General features: G+C 39.3%; 1 protein-coding gene across 3 annotated transcripts in view; it reads left to right on the top strand.

Moving 5' to 3' along the window:
- The first annotated feature begins 1,343 nt into the window (after positions 1-1,343).
- The window catches only part of slc25a26 (solute carrier family 25 member 26), a 218,451-nt gene continuing 194,703 nt past the window's right edge, over positions 1,344-25,091 (top strand). For 2 of the 3 annotated variants that reach the window (XM_078543675.1, XM_078543676.1), the window contains exons 1-3: positions 1,344-1,489; positions 6,968-7,124; positions 17,891-18,000. In XM_078543675.1, coding sequence (XP_078399801.1) covers positions 1,457-1,489; positions 6,968-7,124; positions 17,891-18,000 — 300 coding nt within the window. In that variant the 5' untranslated portion in view covers positions 1,344-1,456. The remainder of the gene's footprint in view (positions 1,490-6,967; positions 7,125-17,890; positions 18,001-25,091) is intronic. The other variant, XM_078543674.1, reaches the window with a different exon arrangement.

The following is a 25,091-nucleotide window of genomic DNA, read 5'->3' on the forward strand; positions in this document are numbered from 1 at the left end:
GCTTTGCAATGTTTCAATATGTGCCCACTTTTGTGACAAAAATAAGATGCCACTTTTTAAAATTGCCAATTGTTAGAAATATGATTCTTTCCATGTCAAAAAAAATTAGTTTTCGAATTTGCTGCTAAACTGTTTCCTCTAAATTTTCAGTTAGCGGGGGCTGTTTCCCGCTTCACGGTGGAATCCTGGTTTTTTACGCTACTTTCAGCTGACCATTCCCGCCCAACTAGGAAAACAGCACCATTTTGCCCACCCTGAATCGCTTGTGAATCCCTTACAGCACTTTCCATCGCAAGCGCTATTTCTAATGCTTTCTTAAAATCAAGATCCACTTCAGTCAGCAATCTTCGCTAAATAGCATCCTCTTGCACCCCACAGACCAAACGATCCGAGAATATCATTCAGGGTTTCATCGAAATCACAATATTCCTTTTGCTGTTTTCACCATGTAGGAAGCAATGGTCTCCCCCGGGGCTCTGTTCCGTGAATTGAACATGAACCTTTGAATTGTTGCTGAGGGCTTGGGTTGAAAATGTCGCTTAATGAGGTCTACTAATTCACTGAAGGTCTTTGAATCTGAGGCACTGGGGGCCATCAAGCTTCGAATTAAATTGTCGGTTTTTCTCCCACAAATACTCAGGAGAATCGCTCTCCTCTTTTCCTCCCCTTTGATTTCATTGGTTTGAAAGCATAACGCAAGACGTTCTATATATTGAGATCAGTTGTCTGAGGCTGGTTCAAAGAGACCGATTATGCCAAACTGTGGCATCTCAGATGTGTATATCTTCCTTTCATTTTAATTATCTTAGACACTCACAATCGCTGGGCAAGGGACAGCACCGGATCTGATTTATCCTTGTCGCCAGTTTGTTATAGAGTTGATTTTCCAGGAAACTTTACTTGGTGGAAACATTGAACTTTATTTACAAGACAGCAGCACCAAACTACATGTGTTCATCAAACTCTATAACTAAAGAAGAACTCTCCCCTGGAGGTTCCCCACACTGCTAACCCATTGGTTTACACAGATCATGTGATCTTACAACACAGGATTATTTTTAAAGCTGCAGTCCTAACATTTTTCAAAACTATAATTGCTACAAATGGATTTGCAATCTATGTCCCCTTTTCCTGATTATAACTGGTCTCCAACATATTTTTTTAGAATTACCAGCTCTCTAGAGCTTAAGAAAAATAATTTGAACTTGAACTCAAGTTATGCCCAGTGGATCAACCCTGAGGATTGCTTGAGTCTGCTGGTGATGCTGAGGATGGAACTGTAAGTGCTGCTGACACATTGAACTCTCCAAGGTTTGTGCAGTAACCGGAAGTAGTGAGATTTGACCCCGGAAGCACTGCCTCGGGGTCGGGTGAACATGGCGGCGCCCAGGAGGAGTTGAGTTTCAGTCACTCGGTTCAGCTGAGCGGAGTTTTTGAAGAGACTGAGTCTGCAGTGATGGATGGCAGAGAGTTCCTAGCCTCTCTTGTGGTGAGTGCTTCTACACCGGAATTACTTCGTCAGTTTAAACACTTATCTGCAGGAAGGGAGAGTATCAGGCAGTGTTTGATTTTACACCTTCAGTACAGACGAAATAGAAAAATAAAATAGAATTAATAATAAGGAGCGTTTTAATGATTTTTGTTCGGAGGTTTTAACTGATAACTTGCATATTAATCCGTTATTAAAAATTAATAATTACGACGACATTTTTACAGTAAAACCTCCCCTTGGCAACCAATGAATGAACAGCTGTAGTAAAGATCTGTCACGTATTGTATCAATCACCATTTCCATTGATTGAAGTGTGCTTTAAAAATTTGTGAACACTTTCCATTTTGCTTGGGGCCGTGACAGGTAAATTGGGGTTTTTGCTTTGTTAATCTAGCTAATGGCACGAATTAAACGTTAATTAAATATTTGATGAAACTAAAAGTTTCCTACATTTACAATGGTAACTGCATTTCAAAAGTACTTCATTGACAGTAAAGTGCCGTGGGATGTCCTGAGGTTATGAAAGGTGCTATGTCTGCAAGCCTGCCTGTCTTTTGAAAAGAAAACATATGCTAGCGATTTCAAATGAAAACTGAGTTCAAGTAGTTAATGGTTTAATTAAGTAAAATAGATCAGATTAGGTTGGTTGAAGGGATGACTGTCTTTGATTCTGCAGTATTGTGGGCGAAAGGGGCAATTTTATTTATTCTTCTTATTGTTGTCCATCCCTAAGTACGTTTGAGCTAAGTGACTTGCAAGGCCATTTCAGAGGGCAGTTAAGAGTCAACCACATTGCTGTGGGTCTAGAGTTACATGTCGGCCAGACCAGTTAAGGATGGCAGATTTCCCTCTCTGAAGGACATTAATGAATCAGATGGGTTTTTAATGACAATCGTTGGTAATTTCATGGTCACCATTACTGAGACTAGCTTTCAATTCCAAACTTTATTAATTGAATTTAAATTCCACCGGTTGTCGTGGTGGAATTTGAACCTGTGCCCCCAGCAGATTAGCCTGGGCATCTAGATTACTCGTCCAGTGACGTTATCACAATGCCACCAGCTATCCGCGCTAATATGACCAAGAAACTATCAAAAGACAGGGACCTAGAATTTCCATGTAGTGAGATGCTTTTACGCTGATAGAAAAAGATTTCAGCCTGACAGTGGCCTGGAGAGATATTTGCATGTGGGTATTCTGTCATCTTATTTGCTTATCAAATGGAGGAGCTATTGCTGTAAATCATGTTTAAAAAAAGGTGTAGAAATGAAAATACAACCTTTAAAAAGACAGTTCTGGCTGCAGTGCAGCAATACACCAGGAGACACACAGAAGTAAGGAACAATGTGTTCACTCAGCTGATTCTCTTGATTGCATGCCTGGTGAATCTTTTTATGTGCTTTTCAGACTTTCTGTTAGAGGAGAAGCTGACTCATGCAGTCAAACAATGCAGCAGGACATAAACCACAAGCAGCGAAGATGATACAATTTCACAGACTATGACCTGCAGATCCTTGAGAAAATTGATATCAAGGAACATAAACTGCTGGTGTCCATGGCAGAAAACCTGTCACTCTTGCTACCTGGTGGCACTGGCACAGAGTGCCAATTCTCTTTCACTACCAGGGCTGCAGAGCAGTGTGGCAAAACATTTGATCATTTTCATCGCAGTGACTTACTTGGCTACTCGGAACATCTGTGCATTCTTGACTATTTTTTTAAAAAGCTCCTCCACCAGATTAGATAGGCTGAGGTTGTTTTCTTTGGAACATGAGGCTGAGGGGACATTTAACTGGGGTGTGCAAAATTATGAGGGGCCTAACAAAGAGGTTAGGAAGGACATAGTTAGCAGAGGTCAGTAACCAGGAGGCATCAATTTAAAGTAATTGGCAGAAAGGATTAGAGGGGAGTTGAGAAATTTTTTCACCCGGAGTGTGATGGGGGTCTGGAACTCGCTCCCTGAAAGGGTAATAGATGCAAAATACCTCATCACATTTAAAAAAAAAACTTGGGTATGCACTTGAAGTGCTGTTATCCACAGGGCTATGGACCAAATGCTGGAAAGTGGGATTCGACTGGCTGGCTCTTTTTTGACTCAGACCCAATGGGCTCAATGGCTGCTTTCTGTGCTGCATTTTTTTAATGTTTCTATGGTAACTAATGCTTAACAGTGCACTCTAGATAAAGCTTCCACTCCACATCCTGTATGGCTTGCCTCACATCAACTGCACTTATAATTCTGAAAACTGCTTCCTTCGCTTGTACAAGCTGAGATCATTGCATCTCTTTCTTCAGCTCTCCCATGCCTGTGAACCTTCTGCTCAACCTTGTTGCGGAGGAAGTTGTTGTGCAATTCCCATGGGAAGCAAATGCTGGAGGGGCATCTCATGCTTTATGAGGGGAAAACCTACTCTTGCCTTGGGAAATAGCAAGAAAGGGGGGCATATTTCCAGTGCCAGGTTCATGACTGGTAGTTCTGCGACATACCGCACAGCCAAAAGCTTACACCATCTTCCCTTTCCTTAATTCCCAGGAAGTAATGCTCTCCCATTCTTTGTTTTAAACTCCTACCTTGCAGGTTCATCACAGTCCTCCTTTGATTTGTAAGTTGTGTGAAGGGCTGGAAGCTAACCAATGTAACTCCTCTGCTCAAGAATAGAGTGAAGAATAAATTGTAATGATGAACCAGTTAATTTCACATCAATTGTAATGATGAACCAGTTAATTTCACATCAATTGTAGACAAACTCTTGGAATCTGTAATTTGAGAGAAGATTAGTGATCTTTTGGAAATACCTAAATTAATCAGTTACAGCCAGTGTGGATTATTAACGGCAAATTGTGTTTAGGAAATTTAATAGAGTTTTTGAAGACACACCAATTGAATAAATAAGGCAAATGCCGTATATAAAGTATAAATGTGAAATTTTGAATGTGATTCGTTGAAGTATTGCACAGGAGGCTAGTTCGAATCATATGACATGAGAGAAAATGTCACAGTGTAGATAGATTGACTGGGGGATAGAAAATCAAGCATTTGGTTTAATGGGTGCTGTTCATATTGAAAATGGTTTACCCCAGGAGTCCCTGTTGAATCCATTTCTGTTTTTGACATCTATCATTCAGACTTGTGCACAGTAGCATGTCTTTGAAGTTTTCTGACATTAAAATTGACTCTAGAGGACTTAAGTAGGATGTAGACAAATTTAGTGGAAAGGGCAAACAGGGTGGCAGTTGTCATTTAAGGTGGAGAAGTGTGAAGCTATAAATATTGCGAAGAAAGAACAGAGTATGGGAGTAGACATGCCATGGAAAGATGCTGAAAGATTTGGATTAACAGGGAGACTTTGTTGCTCAACATGTAATTCTCTGGAAGTATGAGTGCAGATAAAGTCATTTTTAAAAAAGCCTGCAGCATTTTGATTTTTGTAATAGAAACATGGAGTACAAGCGTATTAAAGTAATGCTAGAGTTGGACAAGATGATGAATAGGCCATAGATAGGGTACTGTGTAGTTTTGCGTGCCCCACCATAAGAAAGAACATTCAAGCCATGGAGGATATGATTCACCAGGCTGGTGCCAGCCATGGGAAGCTATAGTTAGGAGGAGAGATTTGAACTATTTGCACTATTTCCATTGGAGGTTAAGGGAAGATTTAATTAATGGTAGATGGAGTTAAGATATGTGATCTTGAAGAGTTGAGCAGTCTCTGGTCTGAATGGCTCACTCCTGTTCCGGTGAAGGGAGCAGAAGGATAGGGTTTTGCATTTAAGTCTCCAGCTGTCCAGAGCAAATATTTGCTCTGCTTCAAAAGTCACTCTTGTAAAGCTGGAACTTTAGGTTTGAAGATTCTTGATTTTTGGAGCCTCTGAATCTAAATATCTTGCAATTGTCATTCAGCCAGAGCAAGTCAATGGAAGGTGGATAAGAGATGACACTAATAAAGATTCAGAATAAATGGATATTGAAAATGTTTTTAAAAATTCTTTTCATGGGATATGGGCATCGCTGGCTAGGCCAGCATTTATTGCCTATCTCTAATTGCCCATGAGAAGGTGGTAGTGAGCTGCCTTCTTGAACTGCTGTAGTCCATGTGGTATAGATACACCACAGTACTGTTAGGATTTTTACCCAGCGACAGTGAAGGAATGGTGATATATTTCCAAGTCAGGATGGTGAGTGGCTTAGAGGGGAACTTGCAGGTGCTGGTGTTCCCATGCATCTGCTACCATTGTCCTTCTAGGTGGTAGTGGCCGCGGGTTTGGAAGATCCTGTTGAAGGAGCCTTGGTGAGTTGCTGCAGTGCATCTTGTAGATGGTACACATTGCTGCCACTGTGCGTCGGTGGTGGAGGGAATGAATGTTGAAAGAGGTGAATGGGGTGCCAATCAAGCAGGAGGTGGGCAGAAAAGATATTTGATTGGATGAGGCCAGGTGCAAATGCAGCAAGTGAATGTACAAAGCAGCAGTTATGTTTGGACTCATTTACTTCATTTTGTTCAATTTGTTTTGTGAGATAATACCAGATAATGAACAACAGTTCCCTACATCAAGGTGTCATTTTACTTAAATAAAATTGTTTGTAAATGTTGTTCAACATCCTAACCTCTATGTCAGGATGACAGTGTCCTCTAGTAGCTTGTCTGTTTTCAATCTGACTCATTGTTCATTTCTGTCCTTATGCTCTTTCCTTTAAATGGGAGATGAAATATCTCAGACAACCCGTGCTGAGTGCCTGGGATCAGAGATCTTTCAACACGATGGGTACAAGGGTTTATTAATTACCAAGACTGGTTAACAAATCCCTTAATCTCTTCAAGTTTTGGGGAAACAACTTCAGTGTGTGGCTCATTTAACGCCTTTTCATCTCTGCTTAAAAAAACTGATGGAAGTATCCAACATTTACGTATCTTTTTTCCAAATCTTTTCTGTGAAAAGTGATCAAAGTTCCCAAACTTCAGATACTCAGGGCTGTAAAGCATTGATTTCACTGGGTTTCTCGATGTTATAACAGTGAAAAAGAGATGGTAACACATCATAATGTGTGTCTGTTTTTTGATGTTGTGATGCCCACATTGATTCTATTACAATCATTAACTATTCAATGCTTGTTGATCAAAATGAGGATCTATGGTTAATTACATCTTTGAAACCATTCCTTTACATGCTGTAATTTGATATTGAGCAGAATTTAGATCTTTGTGGCAGCAACACTGTGGTGATTTTTATACACTGCCCTTTCAGCAGATTGACAACCTCAGAAATGCCATAGAAAAATCATGAAAGTTCTGTGGTTTCAAAGTCTTGCTCATACAGCAGCCAACTGATTTACCAAGTTTTGAGGCTGTAGTTTGCACAGTTTAACAGAAGTTTGTATAGTACCATAAGTAATATTATAAAGGTTTTTGTAGCATACAATAAACTTTTGGAACTACAGTCTATGTGTAAACTTTTGTTTGATGCTTGTTGCTTTAGGCTGGTGGCTTGGCAGGGATGTGTGTGGATTTGACACTGTTCCCACTGGACACCATGAAAACCAGACTACAGAGTCCCCAGGGGTTCTACAATGCTGGAGGGTTTCGTGGGATTTATGCTGGTGTTCCATCTACCGCCTTAGGATCTTTTCCCAATGGTAAATTCTTGTTTACGTAACTCTAGCTTTCATCGGACATTCTTTGAAAAAATATAGAATATTGAAATTTCTGTAGTATGGTTATTGAGTATTTAAAGCGCTTTTTTTGAAATTACTGAATATGTATTATCTTTTTATTGTGTTTGTGGACTGACCAATTTTCTGAGGGTCCCAGTTTGAAGACAGTTAAGATAAGACCACTGTACTGTTCAGTTGCCACATTCTCCCCTTCCCCTTGCCTACCAAACAGACCCTCCTGCCTTGGCCTTTAGCATGCATTTTTCTGCAGCTTCACTCTTCCTATTACACTCATGGTCTCTTTGAGCTCATCTTGTCCTTGGGACCCACACACTACTCTATTCCCGCTAAACTATTGACCACCCAACTTCCCTTCCTAGAGCCCACACTAGTTGATGTTACTCTGGGACTGTCACCCTCCCTTTCACATCTGCTATCACCTTCCCCGCTCATCAAAAACCCATTCTTAATCCATCTGTCCTTTCAAACCACCAACCATCATTAACCATCCCTTCCTGCCCAAATATGCCCCACCTCCCAAATATGTGTTCTCTCCATTTACCTTGCAACTCCATGTTCCTGTCTTGCCGTGGCACTAAAACAGTCATCTTCAAAGTCATAAATTACATCTTCTCTGACTGTTACCATGGTGCACTATCCCAACTTATTTTCTCATGAAGAGATTTTCTGATGATGAGTCATAAGGACTCGAAACGTTAACTGTCTTCCTCTCCGCAGATGCTGTCAGACCTGCTGAGTTTTTCCAGCTATTTTTGTTTTTGTTTCATTTTCCCATTCCCCTGGCATTGAGGTAGATGATTAGCCTTTATGTAATTGAATGGCAGAGCAGGCTCGATGGGCCAAATGGCCTGCTCCTCCTATGCTCTTATCTTGTCAATTGTTAAACCTGCTCTTGTTATCAATGTGAAGGATGGTGGTGCAAGGTGCCTTTCCATATTTGGTCAGATGCTGTGCTGCATTCTTTCTAACCTATGCCAGCAATGTATACTAACACTGAACGCCACTCTGCATTAAACTACTGTGATGCTTTTTCTCCCTACACACAGCAAGATACTTTGATCCGATTGATCACAACTCTATGCAACCTAGGTTTTCAAATTGAAAAATGACATGCTAATTCATTACTCTTCTGACTTTATGTTCTGCTTTATGTCTGAATATCCTGAGATCACTGTTTTATTTCAATGCAATGTATCTGTTGTTTTCTATGTAAATTATAGCCAGCCATTGTGCTATAGTTAAACCATGATCTTTAAATATTGCAATTTCAATACCAACTTTCCTTTATATGGGACTTTTACCAAGATAAAATTTCCCAGGGAGTTGCACAAAAGAGTTATTTAACAAAATTCGACACCTAGCCTCATGAGCTATTAAGACAGATGACTAAAACCAGATGGTTAAAGAATTAGGTTTTAAGGAGCATTTTAATGGAGGAGAGAAAGATAAGAGAAGCAGAGAGGCTTAGGAACGGAAGTCCAGAGCTTGCGATCAAGGCAGCTGAAGGCATGGCTGCCAATGGTGGAGCGATTTTGCAAGAAGGGATACACAAGATTTTGAGGCTCAACGTGATTTGTTAGCCTCTGAAGGATGATTTCCAAAATGTGACTTAAATGCAGAAACATCACTGTTTGCACTGTGCCATTTTAGAATGATGCATGCAGTGGCTTCCATTGTTTGACAGGGGGAGCATTTCATCTTTGCTCTAACTAAGGGTAGCATTAATGTAGAATGCATTTTGTATCAAGTAGAGACAGCTGAAGGGAGATAGTGCTGAGAATGCAGAGATGCATGTTGGCACCTTTTAGAATCAGACTTCCCAAAGATAAATGTAAGCATTTATAAGTTCCTCTAATGTTTTTTTGTTTCTTCCAAGGTTGTTGTAATTAAACATGATCATATTGAATGGTGGAGCAGGCTGAAAGGGCCGAATGGCCTACTCCTGCTCCTAGTTTCTAATTTAAGTTGTCAGCATTTTTGCCATTTTGGGCAAGGAAACCTTTTTTTATCCACAGTCGATTTCCAGCAGATGCTTTTTTAAAATTTTGAATTCAGGTATTTTCTCTACCTAGGGCAGTATTGTTAAATCTTTAGTGTAACCCCTTGTAATTTTAAACATGAAGCTTTGATGACAAAATATAAAAACAAAAATCCATGAGGGTAGAAAGAAGGAAGTTCTAAGCAGACTTTATAGTGGTGAAGATAAAGAGGCACAAGTGGTTAAATGTTCAGCTGATGTTAGTCATCTTGATGTGGAATAAGCATAAAGCAATTTATAACCACACTGCTTCAGTAGACTTGTAACTCAAATTCATCAACTTAGTCCTTTCAGAACATTGATAAGTACTGGCTGAATCACCTAATTTTAGTGCTCAAAAACTGATGTGTATCTCCACTTTTTAAATATGTTGCTGTTTGTTTTCAATAATTCTCTTCACTTTAGCTGTTCACAGAACTTTTGGAAGAAATGCCACAAATTGAGTGTTCTCAGCCAGGTGCTAGAAGTCTTTATGCTTGTAATTGAACCTGCTATGCATAGCTCGTCGACATCATAACCCTAAATTTAATTCATTATTAATGTATGAAATTTGTGGTCTCTACAAGATTTGGAACTAACCACCGTTTCTTTTTCATTAATTCATTCATGGGTTGTGGGCTAGGCCAGCATTTATTGCCCATCCCTAATTGCCATTGAGAAGGTGGTGGTGAGCTGCCTTCTTGAACCGCTGGAGTCCATATGGTGTAGGTACACCCACAGTGCTGTTAGGGAGGGAGTTCCAGAATTTTGACCCAGTGACAGTGAAGGAACGGTGATATATTTCCAAGTCAGGATGGCGAGTGGCTTGAAGGGGAACTTCCAGGTGCTGGTGTTCCCATCAATCTGCTGCCCTTGTCCTTCTAGATGGTAGCGGCCGTGGGCTTGGAAGATGCTGCTGAAGGAACCTTGGTGAATTCCTGCAGTGCATCTTGTAGATGGTACACGCTGCTGTGACTGTACGTCGGTGGTGGAGGGAATAAATGTTTGTGGATGGGGTGCCAATGAAGCAGATTACTTTGTCCTGATTGGTGTCAAGATTCTTGAGTGTTGTTGGAGCTGCACTCATCTAGGCAAGTGGAGAGTATTCCATCTCACTCCTGATTTGTGCCTTGTAGATGGTGGACAGGCCTTGGGGAGTCAGGAGGTGAATTACTTGCTGTAGGATTCCTAGCCTCTGACCTGTTCTTGTAGCCACAGCATTTATATGGCTAGTTCAGTCCAGTTTCTGGTCAATGGTAATCCCCAGGATGTTGATAGTGGGGCATTCTTTGATGGTAATGCCATTGAATGTCCAGGGGCAATGGTTAGATTATACCTTGTTGGAGATGGTCATTACCTGGCACTTGTGTGGTGCGAATGTTACTTGCCACTTGTCAGACCAGGCCTGGATATTGTCCAGGTCTTGCTGCATTTGGACATGGACTACTGCTTCAGTATCTAAGGAGTTACAAATAGTGCTGAACATTGTGCAGTCATCAGAGAACATCCTTACTTCTGACTTTATGATGGAAGGAAGGTCATTGATGATGCAGCCAAAGATGTTTGGGCCGTGGACACTACCCTAAAGAACTACCATTGCCCTATCGCTGGTTAACAATCACAGCACACAGCAATGAAATTTAACATGAAAAGTTCACTGGAACATAATTTGTCAGCCACTTTGAAATGTCACAGGTTCATCAGCTAACAGTTTGGGGAAACAATTAGATTTTCATCCCTGAAACAAAGGCAAGTTTTATGCTCCACTGTAGTGATCAGCATGGCTTAATAAACTGTAAAGGTCATTAGTTCCAGTCAATTTCTTAAATTAAAACCAAGTCACGGACAATTTTTTTTCTCTTATGACCAGCTTTAAATTCAAAAATCTTTGGACCAACATGTTAGCTGTTACTTAAATGAACAGATTGTTGCACATTAATCATTTGAAAGGCAATTGATTACTGAACCTGCAACTGATGCAGTGTGCTGACCAAATCCAGTTTAAAATAAAAGCTGTACTTTAATGAAGGGAAGAAGTGGTGCAGTGGTATTGTCACTGGACTAGTATTCCAGATACCCAGGGGACCTGGGTTAGAATCCCACCATGGCCGATGGTGAAATTTGAATTCAATAAAAAATCTGATGAAACCATTGTTGATTGTCGTAAAAACCCACCTGTTCACTAATGTTCCTCCAGGGAAGGAAATCTGAAGCTCTTACCTGGTCATGTGATTCCAGACGCACAGCAATGTAGTTGACTCTTTGAAATGGTCTTTGAAATGGCCTAGCAAGCCACTCAGTTCTCAAGGACAATTAGAGGTGGGCAATTAATGCTGGCCCAGCCAGTGATGCCCATACCCCATGAATGAATAAAAATAAAGATTGGTAAGTGACACATGACTTTATAGTGATTCCAAACTGTCCCCTCCATCTTTGCTGATAGCATTACTGTTGATGTGCACAATCGTAGAGGGCAGGAGAAAGAGATATAAAACCCCCATTTTTACTAAGTTCAATGTAAAATGGTGCAATTGTGAAAATTCCTTGTTCAAAACTACCAATGAAAGGAGAGATTTCCCAGTTTAGAAATTCATCCTGTCGGAAGAAAATTGTGGACCATGTCTTCAAACTGCACGAGTGAATGTCTTCTGGTCTTGCTTGTGGTTGCTTGGAGAAAATACTATGAGATAGAGTTTCTGCTTATTTGTGGTGGTTATTCGCCCAAAATTGGCCAAACCTGCACAAAAGATTGAAGAACTCCAAGCTGGATCATCGTGTCCAATTCTGGGCACCACGCTTTAGGAAAGACATGAATGCTTTGCCAATGCTGCCTAAGAGATTTACGAAAGGTGTTCCAGGAATTAGAGATTATAGTTACCTGTAATGTTCCTTTTTTTCTGTTGCACGTGACCTATTAATTTAAGTGCGTGGGATCTTTTATATTTTTATGCGCATGGACTCAAAGGAAGAGACTTGAACTTGACCTGTACAGGAACTTCTGGGTTGCTGTGTGGCTTACAGGGAGTACCGGTTACGTGGATAGACTGGAGAATTTTGGGCGTGTTCTCCTTAGAGCAGAGAAGGCTAACTTAGGATTTGATAGAGGTGTTGAAAAGAGAGAAAATAAAGATAAGCTGCTCCCAATAGCTGAAGGATGGATAACCAGAGGGTACAGACTTAAGGTAATTTGCAAAAGAACCAGGGTGACATGAGGAAAAACTTCTTTATGCAACAAGTGGTTGGGATTTGGAATACACTGCCTCAGGAGGGTGGTAGTTACAGATTTCAATCATAGTATTCAAAAGGGAATAGGATAAATATTTAAAGAAGAAAAAAATCCAGGGATTTGGCAAAAGAACCAGCAAATGGGACTAAGCAGATTTCTGCTGTAGACTTGATGGACCGAATGGCCCTCTGTGCTGTACTATTCTATGGTTCAATAAGTCACATCCAGCGCAAATCAAGTTTGTGAGATTTTTTAAGCTGGTATAAAAACTGTTACACTGAAAGTTAATCCCCAAAAGATGCCCCCACCCCTCCAGATCAAGTTAAACACTATGCCGAGTTTGTGTGAATTGTGCCTGATTGCAGGCCTTCAAGGAGGATGTAAAAAAAAAAGTTATTTTTTAGTTGCCTGGACACTATGGCCCCTTTAAAAAATGCTTTTAAATGTTAAATATGTAGTAAAACTCTTAAAAAGTCACATCCAGAAATGAAAATGTCAGTATTTTGGCCAGCTGATCAGAGCTGATAAGCTACAGATATCTCTTCTAGAGAGCAAAGTGGAGGGCAGCAGAAAGCAGGGGTCAGCCTAGGCATAGTTGGATGATGAACATCACAGAGCGGTTGCAGAAGAGCTATGGTGGATGTGTGAGGATGGCGCAAGACAGACAAGCATGACATACCATGACATCAGATCTTCTAGTAGGAGTAGCTACAGGCTGCAGCAGTAAAACTTGACTACACATTTAGTTTTTAAAGTCATTTCTAACTGATTAAAAATGCTTATTTTTTTTGTGATAATCTGTTTTCAGCTGTTTTTTTTATTCATTCCTGGGATGTGGGCTTTGTTGGCTAAGCCAGCATTTATTGCCCACCCCTAACTGCCCTTGAGAAGGTGGTGATGAGCTGCCTTCTTGAACTGCTACAGTCCATGTGGTATAGGTACACCCACAGTGCTGTTGGGGAGGGAGTTCCAGGATTTTGACTAAGTGACAGTGAAGGAACGGCGATATATTTCCAAGTCAGGATGGTGAGCGCTTGGGAGGGAACTTCCTTCTCATGTGCCTGCTGTCCTCGTCCTTTTAGATGGCAGCTGTCGTGGGTTTGGAAGGTGCTGTCTAAGGAGCCTTGCTGGGTTCCTGTATTAATGAAAACTGTCATTCTTAAATGTATCAAGGAATTCTTTTTAATACAAGAAGAAAAAGCGATTGTGTATTAAAATGCTGCCTGATTGCATCGGTTCATGGAAGATTTTACGTCTTGAGATTAAGCAAATGCATTTGAGTAGAAATTTTGAACCACAATTTGATAGCTGGTGCCAATAACCTGAAAATGGGTAAAAGCAAAATATGGCAGATGCTGTAAATCTGAAACAAAAAGAGAAAATGCTGTCAAAACTCAGCAGGCCTAGTAGCATCTGTGGAGAGAGAAACAGAGTTAACGTTTTGAGTCTGTATGACCCTTCTTCAGACCCTGAAAATGGGCTTGAAAACTAGATACAATTGAAATGATAATAAGATTTTATTGCAAATTTGCTTAAACAATTGATTAGTGCAGTGGTACAGGTATTTGTAATCATTTAGCAAATTTCCTTATTAAAATTTACATATTTTTCCCTTTTTTATTTGTAGGTGAGAAACTATTCTCTGACATTGCCATTTAAGGATTAGTTAATAGAATGTTTTTTAAAAATTCGCATGTTCTGAAGTTTAGTGCAAGTGCTTTGATCATCAGCTGTTCACTTTAAAATCTAGAGAACATGACTGTGTTTTCAAACTGCTTTTCAACTCTCAAAACCCCTGATTCCTCATTCACACGCCATTAGAATATGAGTATGTTATAAAATGCACACTTGCACTCTCTTATGCTCTTTGCATCCCCCACCAACCCCTTCTCCTCCCCACCACTCTGCCACCATGCTGCTAATTGTCTTTTCTAAAATACATTTTGAAGGAATGAAGAGCTTTCATTTATATAGCATTGTTTATTTCTAAAGTGCCTCAGAACTTCTGAAATTTAGCCGCCATTGTAAGATATGGAAAACCAATTTATGCACAAGCCCCACAAACAGCAATGAGATAAATGACCACTAATCTGTTTTGAGGTGTTGGCTGAAGGATGAATGTTGACAAGGACACTAGGACAACTCCCCTTTATTTTGAATAGTATCATGGGATTCTTTACATTCATCTAAGAGAACAACTGGACCTAAGTTTCAAGACTCACCTGCTAATACAGCACTCCTTCAGTACTGCAATGAAGCGTAAACCAAGGAATGGACTTGCACTCACAAGCTTTTGCCTCAGAAGTATAAGTGCTTCAGAAAGCATGCTTGCATAAAGAAAATGTATGGTTGAGGCGATAACCTTTTGAAAAGGCATGTTCATTCCACATATCATTTATACATTAACTTGTAGGGAATCCCAATTGGACAAATTGCTGAAAATGTCTTGGTATAAATTTCATTTCTATGATTCCATTCCACGTAGCTGTATTTCATATTTCTAACTAGAAATATATTTTAATTGAAGGTATATAGTTGCTTCTGTGAAACAGTAGTGCCTAATACAGTGCTGTGATCAGAGACCTGTTATGACATGGCAGATGATGTGTGCCAGGTGGACCAAATCCTCAAGGGAAACTTGGTCACGCTATTGTAATGGTTTTGCAATTTGTATTTATTACAAGAAGATGTGTGCACTGAATTCAGAAGTAATGAGTCCACTGAGACCTTTAGAGATTTTAAAAATTAAATGAAAATATTTACTAACAAAATAAAAGATTTCAAGCACATACAAAAGACTACAATTACTTAATACTATAACAAATCCTAAAATTCCTAATTAACCTGACTGCCAGTTACACACCCCCTTTAAGGCAACAGTCCAAAATAGATTTTAGATTAAAAGATAAACCCAGCAAGTTAACACAGTATCCAACTTTAGTTACTGGATACAGCAGACTTATGCACAGATGGCTGAAGGGTTCTTCGAAGCTGTTTCACACATTCCTGTTAGATCCTACATAGGTCCCAACATAGCCTTTCATTTTCCTTTATATATGTTTCTCTCTGTTTAATATGTAAATTACATTGTTCTATAAGTCTTTGAAATTTCACATAATATAAAAACTTTCATGTTGCCAATACTGTCAGTAACCTTTGGGAAAAATAAACACACTCCTTAGCCTTGCTTATCTGGCTAATTGTAAACATACTAACATCGCTTTGAAACCCAAACAATACCTTCACTTATCTAAAAATGCAAATTCCCTTCACACCTTACATGCTAAGACAGTATCCATGTTTATTTATTAGCATTTCAAGTACATTTCTACACCTAGCTTCTTTTGATAATTTCAAACTTGCAGTTTACCTGACTCCAAATGTAATTAAATTACACAGACAGAACCATCTGCACTCACACCCATAAACCTACCTTGCAATAAACCAGAAAAATATAATGAAAATGATTATACTTTTGTAACAGACCACTTTAAGCACCAGTGGGCCCTCAGCTTGATGGAAAATTTCTGAATGGCTCAACCTGCGGTTGTAATATAATCCATTAGTGTTACAATTATGGCTTGTAATGATGCAGCTGTGGTATTTTGTACTGTTTACCTTTTGTACATCGCCTGAAATAGGGCTTTTCTTTTATCCATACCAATGTACCTGGCTGAGATCTAGCTGAATTAGTGCTCCTTGCTTTATGTATTTTTCAAGGCACATATATTAGTTAACCCTGCTCAGTTTTTAACTCTGTGATATGGCAAGGGGAAAGAAAATGTCGGAATTGATGAACATCCTATGTTTTCTTAAATTCATATAATTCTACTTGGAATAACATTTGATTCATTTTTCATAGATATAAATGCTTTCTGTAATTTCATGCTTTGTCTTCTCTTGGATTCAATGTGATTTCTTGCCAGCTTGTTTAAAAAGTGAAGATTACTTCTTTAAAATATGTTGCACAGTATGCTTGGCTGTTTGTATTTTTGCTGTTGTCTTGATTGCAAACAAAATTCTGTCAGAAACAAATTTAACATGACTACCTTATTGACATCTGCCTTTGAACTCTTCCCTTACTCCCCCCTCCCCACCCAACCATACCTTCAAGGTAGCCTTTAAGAAAGTACATCTTTATAAAAGGTGATTGGACCCGGGTAATTGAAAATCAAAATACTACAAATTAAAGAACAAAATATACCATCGTCCATTAAATGAAGTCACAACTTGGCAAATATTAAACTGCTGTTTCCCAAAGTAATGTGTATGATTTGGTTGCCTTGAATTATAAAATGATCACAAAGATTTGGGTACTTGTTTGTCTATTCATTTGCCACATGGGCATGTGAAGGTTTGATTCGGTCTTTATGAAGGAACCTTACTCTGTCAGCATTTGTATTTCCAAATTTAGCTTCTAACTGACCATATTTTGTCGGGGACCTGTAACTGGTGATTAATCAAAGAGATGCTTTCACAGAAGAGTCATATTGGACTCGAAGCGTTAACTCTGTTTCTCCCTCCACAGATGCTACCAGACCGGCTGAGCTTTTTCAGCACTTTCTGTTTTTTATTAAAGAGACGCCAAACACTTGCTTTCTATTGCTCAACTCTCGTGTGTGAGTGGCAGTGGCTCTGCTTTCTCTTGCTAGTCTTCATTCTAATTTGTATGGGGCACAACCCCACGTTTAAGGTAAAACAAGTGTGCCATTGTGTCATGAATGGTTAGTCACCATTCCTTCGTTTTCACTGGGTCAGCATCCTGGAAATTCCTATCTAACACCATGCTCAGCACCATCATCACAAAGAATGCTATGGTTCAAGGAAAAGTCAACCACCATCATCAATGTTTGCTCCTGTTTCAGCTAAATAAAATAAATGACAGCCATTCCTCAGGGCAATGCCTTGAGCAATCAGGGTCAAGCTGTCTGGTTTAAATTTCAAACAATGCTGGGCAGTTAACTGTTAGCCACCATCAGTGGTGCATTCTCAATGGCAATGTCACTTGCCAACCAATCAGCACTCTCTTCACAGACAGTATAAATTGTTGTTTTCTCCCTTATATTGGTATCCTTTTGTGTGCTCTGATGAGTGCAAGACGAAACGCTTAGACATGTTTTTATTTTCAGGAAACTTTGTTTTACTATCATTGTATGTGATGATGTAAAGGTGCAAAAGCCAGTATGCCAAATGGTGTGAAGTGGTTAGACTAAAATGAACAGGTCAGAACTAATATTAAGAGTGGAACTTTGCGCTATATTCCTTAAAGAAAACTAGTCTTGTATCCCTAAGAGGTGAAACTTCCACATTGAGAGCTATAATTGTTCAAAATTTAAATCCATTTGACTCTTGATAAATAAATATTCTGAGTAACTGGAATGAGTGCCCAAATCACTGTATTGCAAATTCTTTTTGGAGCAATTTACTAACACTTAACTTTTAGACTGACTAAAATTTTTTTCTTTTGTGCTTGATTAATTTCAGCTGCTCTTTTCTTTGTTACCTATGAGTATACAAAATCTGTGCTGGATTCCTGTGTGTCTACAAAAAAGGCTCCACTTGTTCACATGATTGCTGCTTCTCTTGGAGAGATGGTGAGTGCCTAATCTTACACTCGATCTGAAAGTTTGAAATTAGCAAGTGTAAAGGCAGATTTGCTGCTTTTGATATTTTTTACCACTATAGCATAGCATAGTAAAATGTTCCATGGTGCTTCACGTGAGTGTAGTTGAATAAATTTTTATTAAACCTTGGTCAGGGCACACTGGATTACAATGATATAAAAGGGATATAGTTGCACTTGAAGGTGCAAAAAAAGAGCCAGAATGAGATAACTAGGACAAGTGACCAAAAGCTTGACCAAAGTGGTAGATTTTAAAGAGCATCATAAAGAGGAGAGGGAAGTAGTGAGGCAGAAAGGTTCAAGGAGGAAATTCTAGAGCTGAGGTCTCAGGCAGCTGGAGGCACGTTTAAAATTGGGGATGTGCAAGAGGTCAGAATTGGAGAAATGCAGAGATCTGAGTTTCGCAGGGCTGGAGGAAGTTCCAGAAGTGGGAAGGGATGAAGCCTTGGAGTGATTTGAAAAACAAGAACTTTAAAATCATTTTGTTGCCAGACTAGGTGCCAATATAGGTCAATGAGTACAGTGGTGGACTTGCTGCAAGTTAGAATATGCACAAAAATATTTTGTTTGAGTTCAGGTTTATGGAGGATGGAAGATGAGAGGCTGGCCAGGAGAGCATTTGAACAGTCAAGCCTAGCGGTAACAAAGGCTTGGATCTTTACACATTTCTTGTTAGATTTTTTTGTTGTGCTTTTGTATCAATTTTTCATGAGATCACCTATAAAAACTTATTTTTTAATTATACAAACTGACCGCTCATGGCATAATTATCTTTGTTCAACAAATCACTTAAAATCCTTTTTAAACATTATTAATCTGCCATTTTTCTCAGTAACTGAAATTTCTAATGTTCAAAATAAAATTTATACAAAATAAAAATTCAAAAATTTACACTTCACACTATAATTAAATTTATTCATTGAATATTCTTTTGTGCCTCTTTTAAGTGCTTATTAGTTTTAACTCAAAGACCTCAGTTTCTGAGTTTGATATTTTTGCCTTGAGCTGTAATGCTGTACGCTGTACGAATTTAGATTGTGCAGTCTGAGCATGGGCAGAATACCTAATTTACCAGACAGCATAGCACATTAAATCAGCTGTACTCATGGATTTTTTTCACTTAGATTTCAGCACTTTTCAAATGTTTTTTCTGAATTTTTGAAGAAAGGCAAGAGCCATATGGCATCTCTGGCATTTTAACTGCTTTGCTAATTGTGAAGCGTTTATCACTTTTGGACCCAGGCCACAAGTACACAAAATTAAGTGACATTTTCTCCCCTTTTTTCAAAGAAGATTGTTTTGCATTTGTCATGAAATGTGATGCCTGACATGTGTTGACAGACTGTTTTTTAATATACTGGGCCTCCTGTGGTGTTGCTCAGGATGAGCTGCAAGGTGACATTATAGAGTGTAATATTCAACATATCAGTTGATTAATTTGAGCGGTGGCTGAACAAGTCAAATTCTGCTTTGTGGGTTTTTTTTGCACTGGGGTTTCATGGATTGAATAATGCGGTGTGATCCATTTTTTTCATGCAAACCTTTGTGTTCTTTGCATTAATTAAAGCAGAACTTTGCTATTTTTTTATTTTTTTTCTCATTATTTTCAAATTCTGCCTAGGGCATTTCTTGCATTGATCTTAAAAATATGTACTTCAAATATTTCAGCATGCTTGACCATTTATGAGTAAATATTATTACGCCCAAATTGATTCTGGCTCCTTTCTCATAGGAAGACACTAGCAGTAGAGTACAAAATACCACCTAGAACCATATGTAAATACTGCTTCATTAGTGCATATAGCAGTTTGGTAGATCAGTGCATACAATGCAGTTTTTGGTCCTCTCAATGTCAAAACACAAGGGAAAATTTGAAATATGTAGAATTACTGAACTTTATTTGATTCGTGATGCATTCAATAAAAATCTTAAAACAACTCAGTTTGTGCTTATTTTGATGCAAAGGCGTGTGGGCCTCCAAAGGTTTATTATATTATGCTTCTGTATTTCTTAAATACTGTATTTTTATAGATCTTATTCTGGTTTAACTTCATTTGTATTCCACGAATGTATTCCTGGAGAGCTCATTTGTCAAGTTGAAGCGAATCGCTTGCTTGCATTTATAAACCTTTTCTCCCTGAGGACAGACTAGAAAATACAGTGTGACATGACAAGGCAAAGCAATTGGCAGGCATTTAACTTGGCATGTCAACTCATCCACAAATTTTGGGATGCCAAAAGCCAGTTGAAACAAAGTACATTGCATTTATAACAAAAGACAATGGCTGCCTGATTCCATTGTTTTTCCCTTTTCTTGTAAAGCAATGCTTAGATAATTTTGCAGGGGTATAAACGAAGTTGACATTCAGGAACAATCTATTCCTTGCTAAGTGGAAAAACTACTCAAAATTTACATTTAAGTTTCATATTTTGTTCCATTAGGATTCTGTGGCAATAGAGAATGGAATACTGGAAGAGCATTTCAGCATATAAATTTAACATATAAGTGCAAACGAGAAAGTGCCCAGTTAACCCTTTTATTTCCTTATTTTAAGAAGCAGTGAAGAGTATCGAGCAGATACTTAGCACAGTGCTTAACCTACTGAAACTATTGCCACAATAATTTGACTGCCAAGCTGGAAACTAACATTTTTCTGTCCATCGCCCCTACATGCAACCCTACACCCTTCACAGAACTATTTGGACCATACTTTAGGACCAGGAAGTCTGAAAGTCTGGAGTTCCCTCCCTAAAGCTTGGAGTCCTTCTCATGTGCTCGTTCCCTTTTGTCTGCTTCCTGTCATGCTCTCCCAATCTTGTACCCTCGAACTTGATCCCTTTGAAATCCTGCCTAAAACCTACCTCTTTCTTCAAACTTTTAATCTCCCTTCCTGATAATTCCATCTTTGACTTGTATCAACTTTTGGCTGATAACACTCATAATGTTTTTTCTATATTGAAGGTGCTACATAAATGCAAGTTGTTGTTTGCAGAGCTGGTTTTAAGGCAAAATCTCAACAGTACTTTCTGTCAGCATAGTTTTTGGCTGGTAGTGAGTAGCTGTGAGCTCATAGGAATTTCAAAGGAATTTGTGTTTACTTATTGCTTTTCAAAACAATTTTTTTTTACCGGGGAGTGTAAAACACAAGAATTAAAGCCATTAAATCATCAACAGTGAAAGCTGTCTCTCCCATTCTTATGGACAGTGCTTTTGATGCTAAGAAATTTAATCTTCACCGAACTGTTAAGCATGACTTCTAGTGAAGTAATTTGTATTCTGAACCCTTATCTGGTGCTTGGATTCTTTCTGAAGATATAACAGTTTCATGCTTCTGCTGGATAAATTGACCATTCGAAATGCATTCTAAAGGAATTGCCTCAAATATGTTTGTTTGGGCTTTGTCATCTCGTACGGAAGTTTCCACCTTATTGAACTGAAATTCTATCTGTTATGCAGAATGGAATACATTGTTTCATACAAAGGAAAAGCTACAAAATTAAAACAAACTGGAAGGGTGCAGCACATCGGTCAGCATCTGTGAAGACAAAAGACAGTTTATGACATTTTGGATATAAAATCAAGGAAACTTAGAACAGAGAAAGGGGCTAGTCAGCCTGTTGTACTTGTGCTGGTTCTTTTGAAAGAGCAGTTGTACTTGGTCCTACACTCCTATTTTTTATCAGTAACTCTGTAAGCTCCTCGTTCTCAAGTACCTATCCCACTCCCTTTTAAAATTATTATGGAATCGGCTTCCACCACCTATTTCAGGTAAAGTGTTCCAAGTCCCAACAATTCTGAATGATAACATTTCTCCTCATCTCCCCATCAAATCATTTATCAATGACTTTAAATCTCTGACATCAGGTCATTGACTCACTCGCTGGAGAAATAGCTTTTTTCTCCCTATTTGCTCTTATTTTGAAAACCTCTATTTTTATCTAAGGCGGAGATGAGGAGGAGAAATTTTTTTGAGTCGTAAGTCTGTGGAGCTTTCTTCCCCAGGGATTGGTAGAAGCAGGGTCATTAAATATTCTTGAGGCAGTGGTAGATAGATTTCTGACCGACAAGGGAGTCAAGGGTATCGGAGGTAGGCAGGATAGTGACTTTGAGGCCACAATCAGATCAGCCATGATCTTGTTGCTCGAGGGACTGAATGGCTTACTCCTGCTCCTAATTTATATGTTTGTATGGTCACCTCTTAACCTTCTCTGTTCCGAAGAGAACAGTTCTGGCTTTCCAACCTTTCCTCATAACTGAAATCTCTAATTTCATCGTAAACCTTTGTAACCTTTCTAAGGCCTTTATATCTTTCTGCACTAACAGCCTACACATTACCCTTCAATTTTTATAAAATATCTAGATTTATGAGCCCAACATTGATACCTGGGGGACACCACTGCGCACCACCACCCAATCCGAACAACATCCATCCATCACAACCTGTTTCTCCCTTGCACTGAATCAATTCTGTATCCATACCGTCTCTTTCTCCTTAATTCCATGGGTTTCCATCATCTTAACAAGCTTTCTGAGTGGAAGTTTATCCATATATACAAGCTACTGTTCTACCTTGATCAAGCTTCTCTGTTACCTCAATCAAGTTAGTATGACATACTTTGCCTTTAACAAATCTATGCATTTCCTCCTGGGTCCTTGATAAGTCTATTTATTTTTCCTGAGCTAACCTCTTTCACTTCATATATTTATTAAATGTTTTAGGGGTTCAATTTAATGTTGCCTGTTAATCTTCTCTTGTAACCTCCCCTTGCCTTCATTGTTAACTTTTTCAATTATCTCCTGTACTTTCCATAATCTTCTGGTTACTAACTGAATCTTGCTTCTGACATTTGTTATGAACCTCCTTTTTCTGTTTTGTTTCTTTTCCTTTGTCGTCCAGGGTGCATTAGCCTTGGATGTGCTACCTTTCCCTTTCAAAGGATATGCCTAGTTTGTATCTGAGCTATCTCTTCCCTGAATGCGCTCCATCGTTCTGTTACTGCTTTACACTGCAGTTACCTTTGCCAATCTACCTTCCCTGGGTCCCTTCTTAATCACTGAAATTCGTTCATTGCCAGTTGAGCATTTTTACTTTGATATTTCCTAATTACTCTAAACTGTATTATATTGTGGTCACTGTTAGCTAGATGATCTACTGTAACACACTCCACTTGTCCTATTTCATTTTTCAGAAGCAGATCCGACATGTCTTTCTTCCTAGTTGGATTGGAGATGTTGATTAAGAAGGCTTCCCTGTACATATCAAAAAATCCACTCTCTCTCTACCTTTTACACTGTTTTTCCCAGTCTATATTGGGCTAATTGAAGTCTCCTAATATTATTAGACTTTTGAAATATTAAATGCTTTTGAAATTTGCCAACAGATTTTCTCAATTATTTCCTCCTCACGGTTTGGAGCACTATTTAAAAGAAAAACTCAGAGCAATGTATGGCTCTCCCTCTGTTTCTTAACTCAAACAAAATGGATTCATTCTAGAAACGCTTTGTATATACTTGCAGTATTAGTCAAGACTGCCACACCTCCCCTACCTCTCTTTTCTTTTCTATCACTCCTGAATACTTAGTAGCCAGGAATATTAAGAATCCAATCTTGGCCTCATTTGAGCCATGTGCCTCACAATGCAACCACATCACATTACAGGCATTGACATACATACAATTTCATACCTCCTTCATTGCTTTGCTACTTTCCTCAATCTGGTGCCTGCGATCTTTGGAATATTTCCAATTTTACTCTTGTTTATATCTCCCTTCTTGAGAACTCATTGCTGTTCCTTTCTGCTGCTTTATTTTAGTTCCCTTCCCCCTGCCAAATTTATTTAAAACCTCCCAACAGTACTAGTTACTTTCTGAGAGAATTGGTCCAGGTTCTGTTCAGGTTCACCCTCTCCATCTTGTACAGTTTCTCCTTCTTTCTGAAATACTCCCTCCTGTACCATTTCCCCAGCCACATATGTATCTTTCGGCCTGTTTCTATATTAACTAGCATGTGGCACTGGCATTAATCCTGAGATTGCTACTTTTTCACAGCTTGTTTTGATATTTTTCCTAACTCCTAGGGCAGGATATTGAGGTCGGTGAGCGGGGGGGCAGGGCCTCCTGACATCACCCCGCCCCATTTCAATTTTCAGGTTGGCGGGGGCGCAGCCGAATCAGCTATGCACCCGCCAACCTGTTAATGGCCTATTGAGACCATTTAGAAACTAATTGAACTAGTTAAACGACCTGCCCGTCCAAACTTAAGGTTGGTGGGCAAGCTGGGAGCCCTGGCGGGCTTCAGAAAAAGCATGAAACGGGTGGGATGAGGTTTCATGTAGGTTTTTAAAAATTTAATAAAAGTTTAATTAAAAATGATGGACATGTCATGAGGTGACATGTCAGGGAAATTTTATTTTTCTACATTTACCATTTTTAAATTTGGCGCCAATCTCCCTGAGGCAGCACTTAGCCTCAGGTGGATGAGTGCGCTCTTCCGCACGCATGCCCTGCCTGCATAGGGAGCGCACAGTGCTTCCTGGAGGGCGTCACGCTGGGCGGGCCTTAATTGGCCCACCCACGTAAAATTTGGTGCGCCCCTGGTCAGGGGCGCCGATCGGAGACGCGTCCGCTCCTGAACTTTCCCCCCGACGGTGGGAAAACCCTGCCCCTACAATTCTGCCAGAAGGCTTTCAACACTTATGTTTTATCTCTGTTCTGGTCCTAACATGGCCTGTGACTGCTGGCTGTTCCGCCACCCCATGTGGAATGTCCTGCACCGGCACAGTCCTTTTTATGTATCCTTTATCAGAATAATGAAATGTACACACCTGAAACACCATAACTTGCCCTTTCTGTTTACTGATGCTGACTTTCCCCCCTCGTGTTTTGTCAGCATTTTCTGTGCTTTCTTGCACATTGTTTGATGCCATTTTCATAATCCCCACTGCAGCAATAATTCTAAGTGTGCTACTTGCAGCACTAAACCATAATGGCTGTAGATATTTGTTTTGTGTCTTCATTTAACTAAAAATCTTCCTGGACTAATAAGGTGCTATTTTTCAGAG

This window comes from Cetorhinus maximus, chromosome 6 (assembly GCF_964194155.1).
Source record: "Cetorhinus maximus chromosome 6, sCetMax3.hap1.1, whole genome shotgun sequence".
Lineage (NCBI taxonomy): Eukaryota > Metazoa > Chordata > Chondrichthyes > Lamniformes > Cetorhinidae > Cetorhinus > Cetorhinus maximus.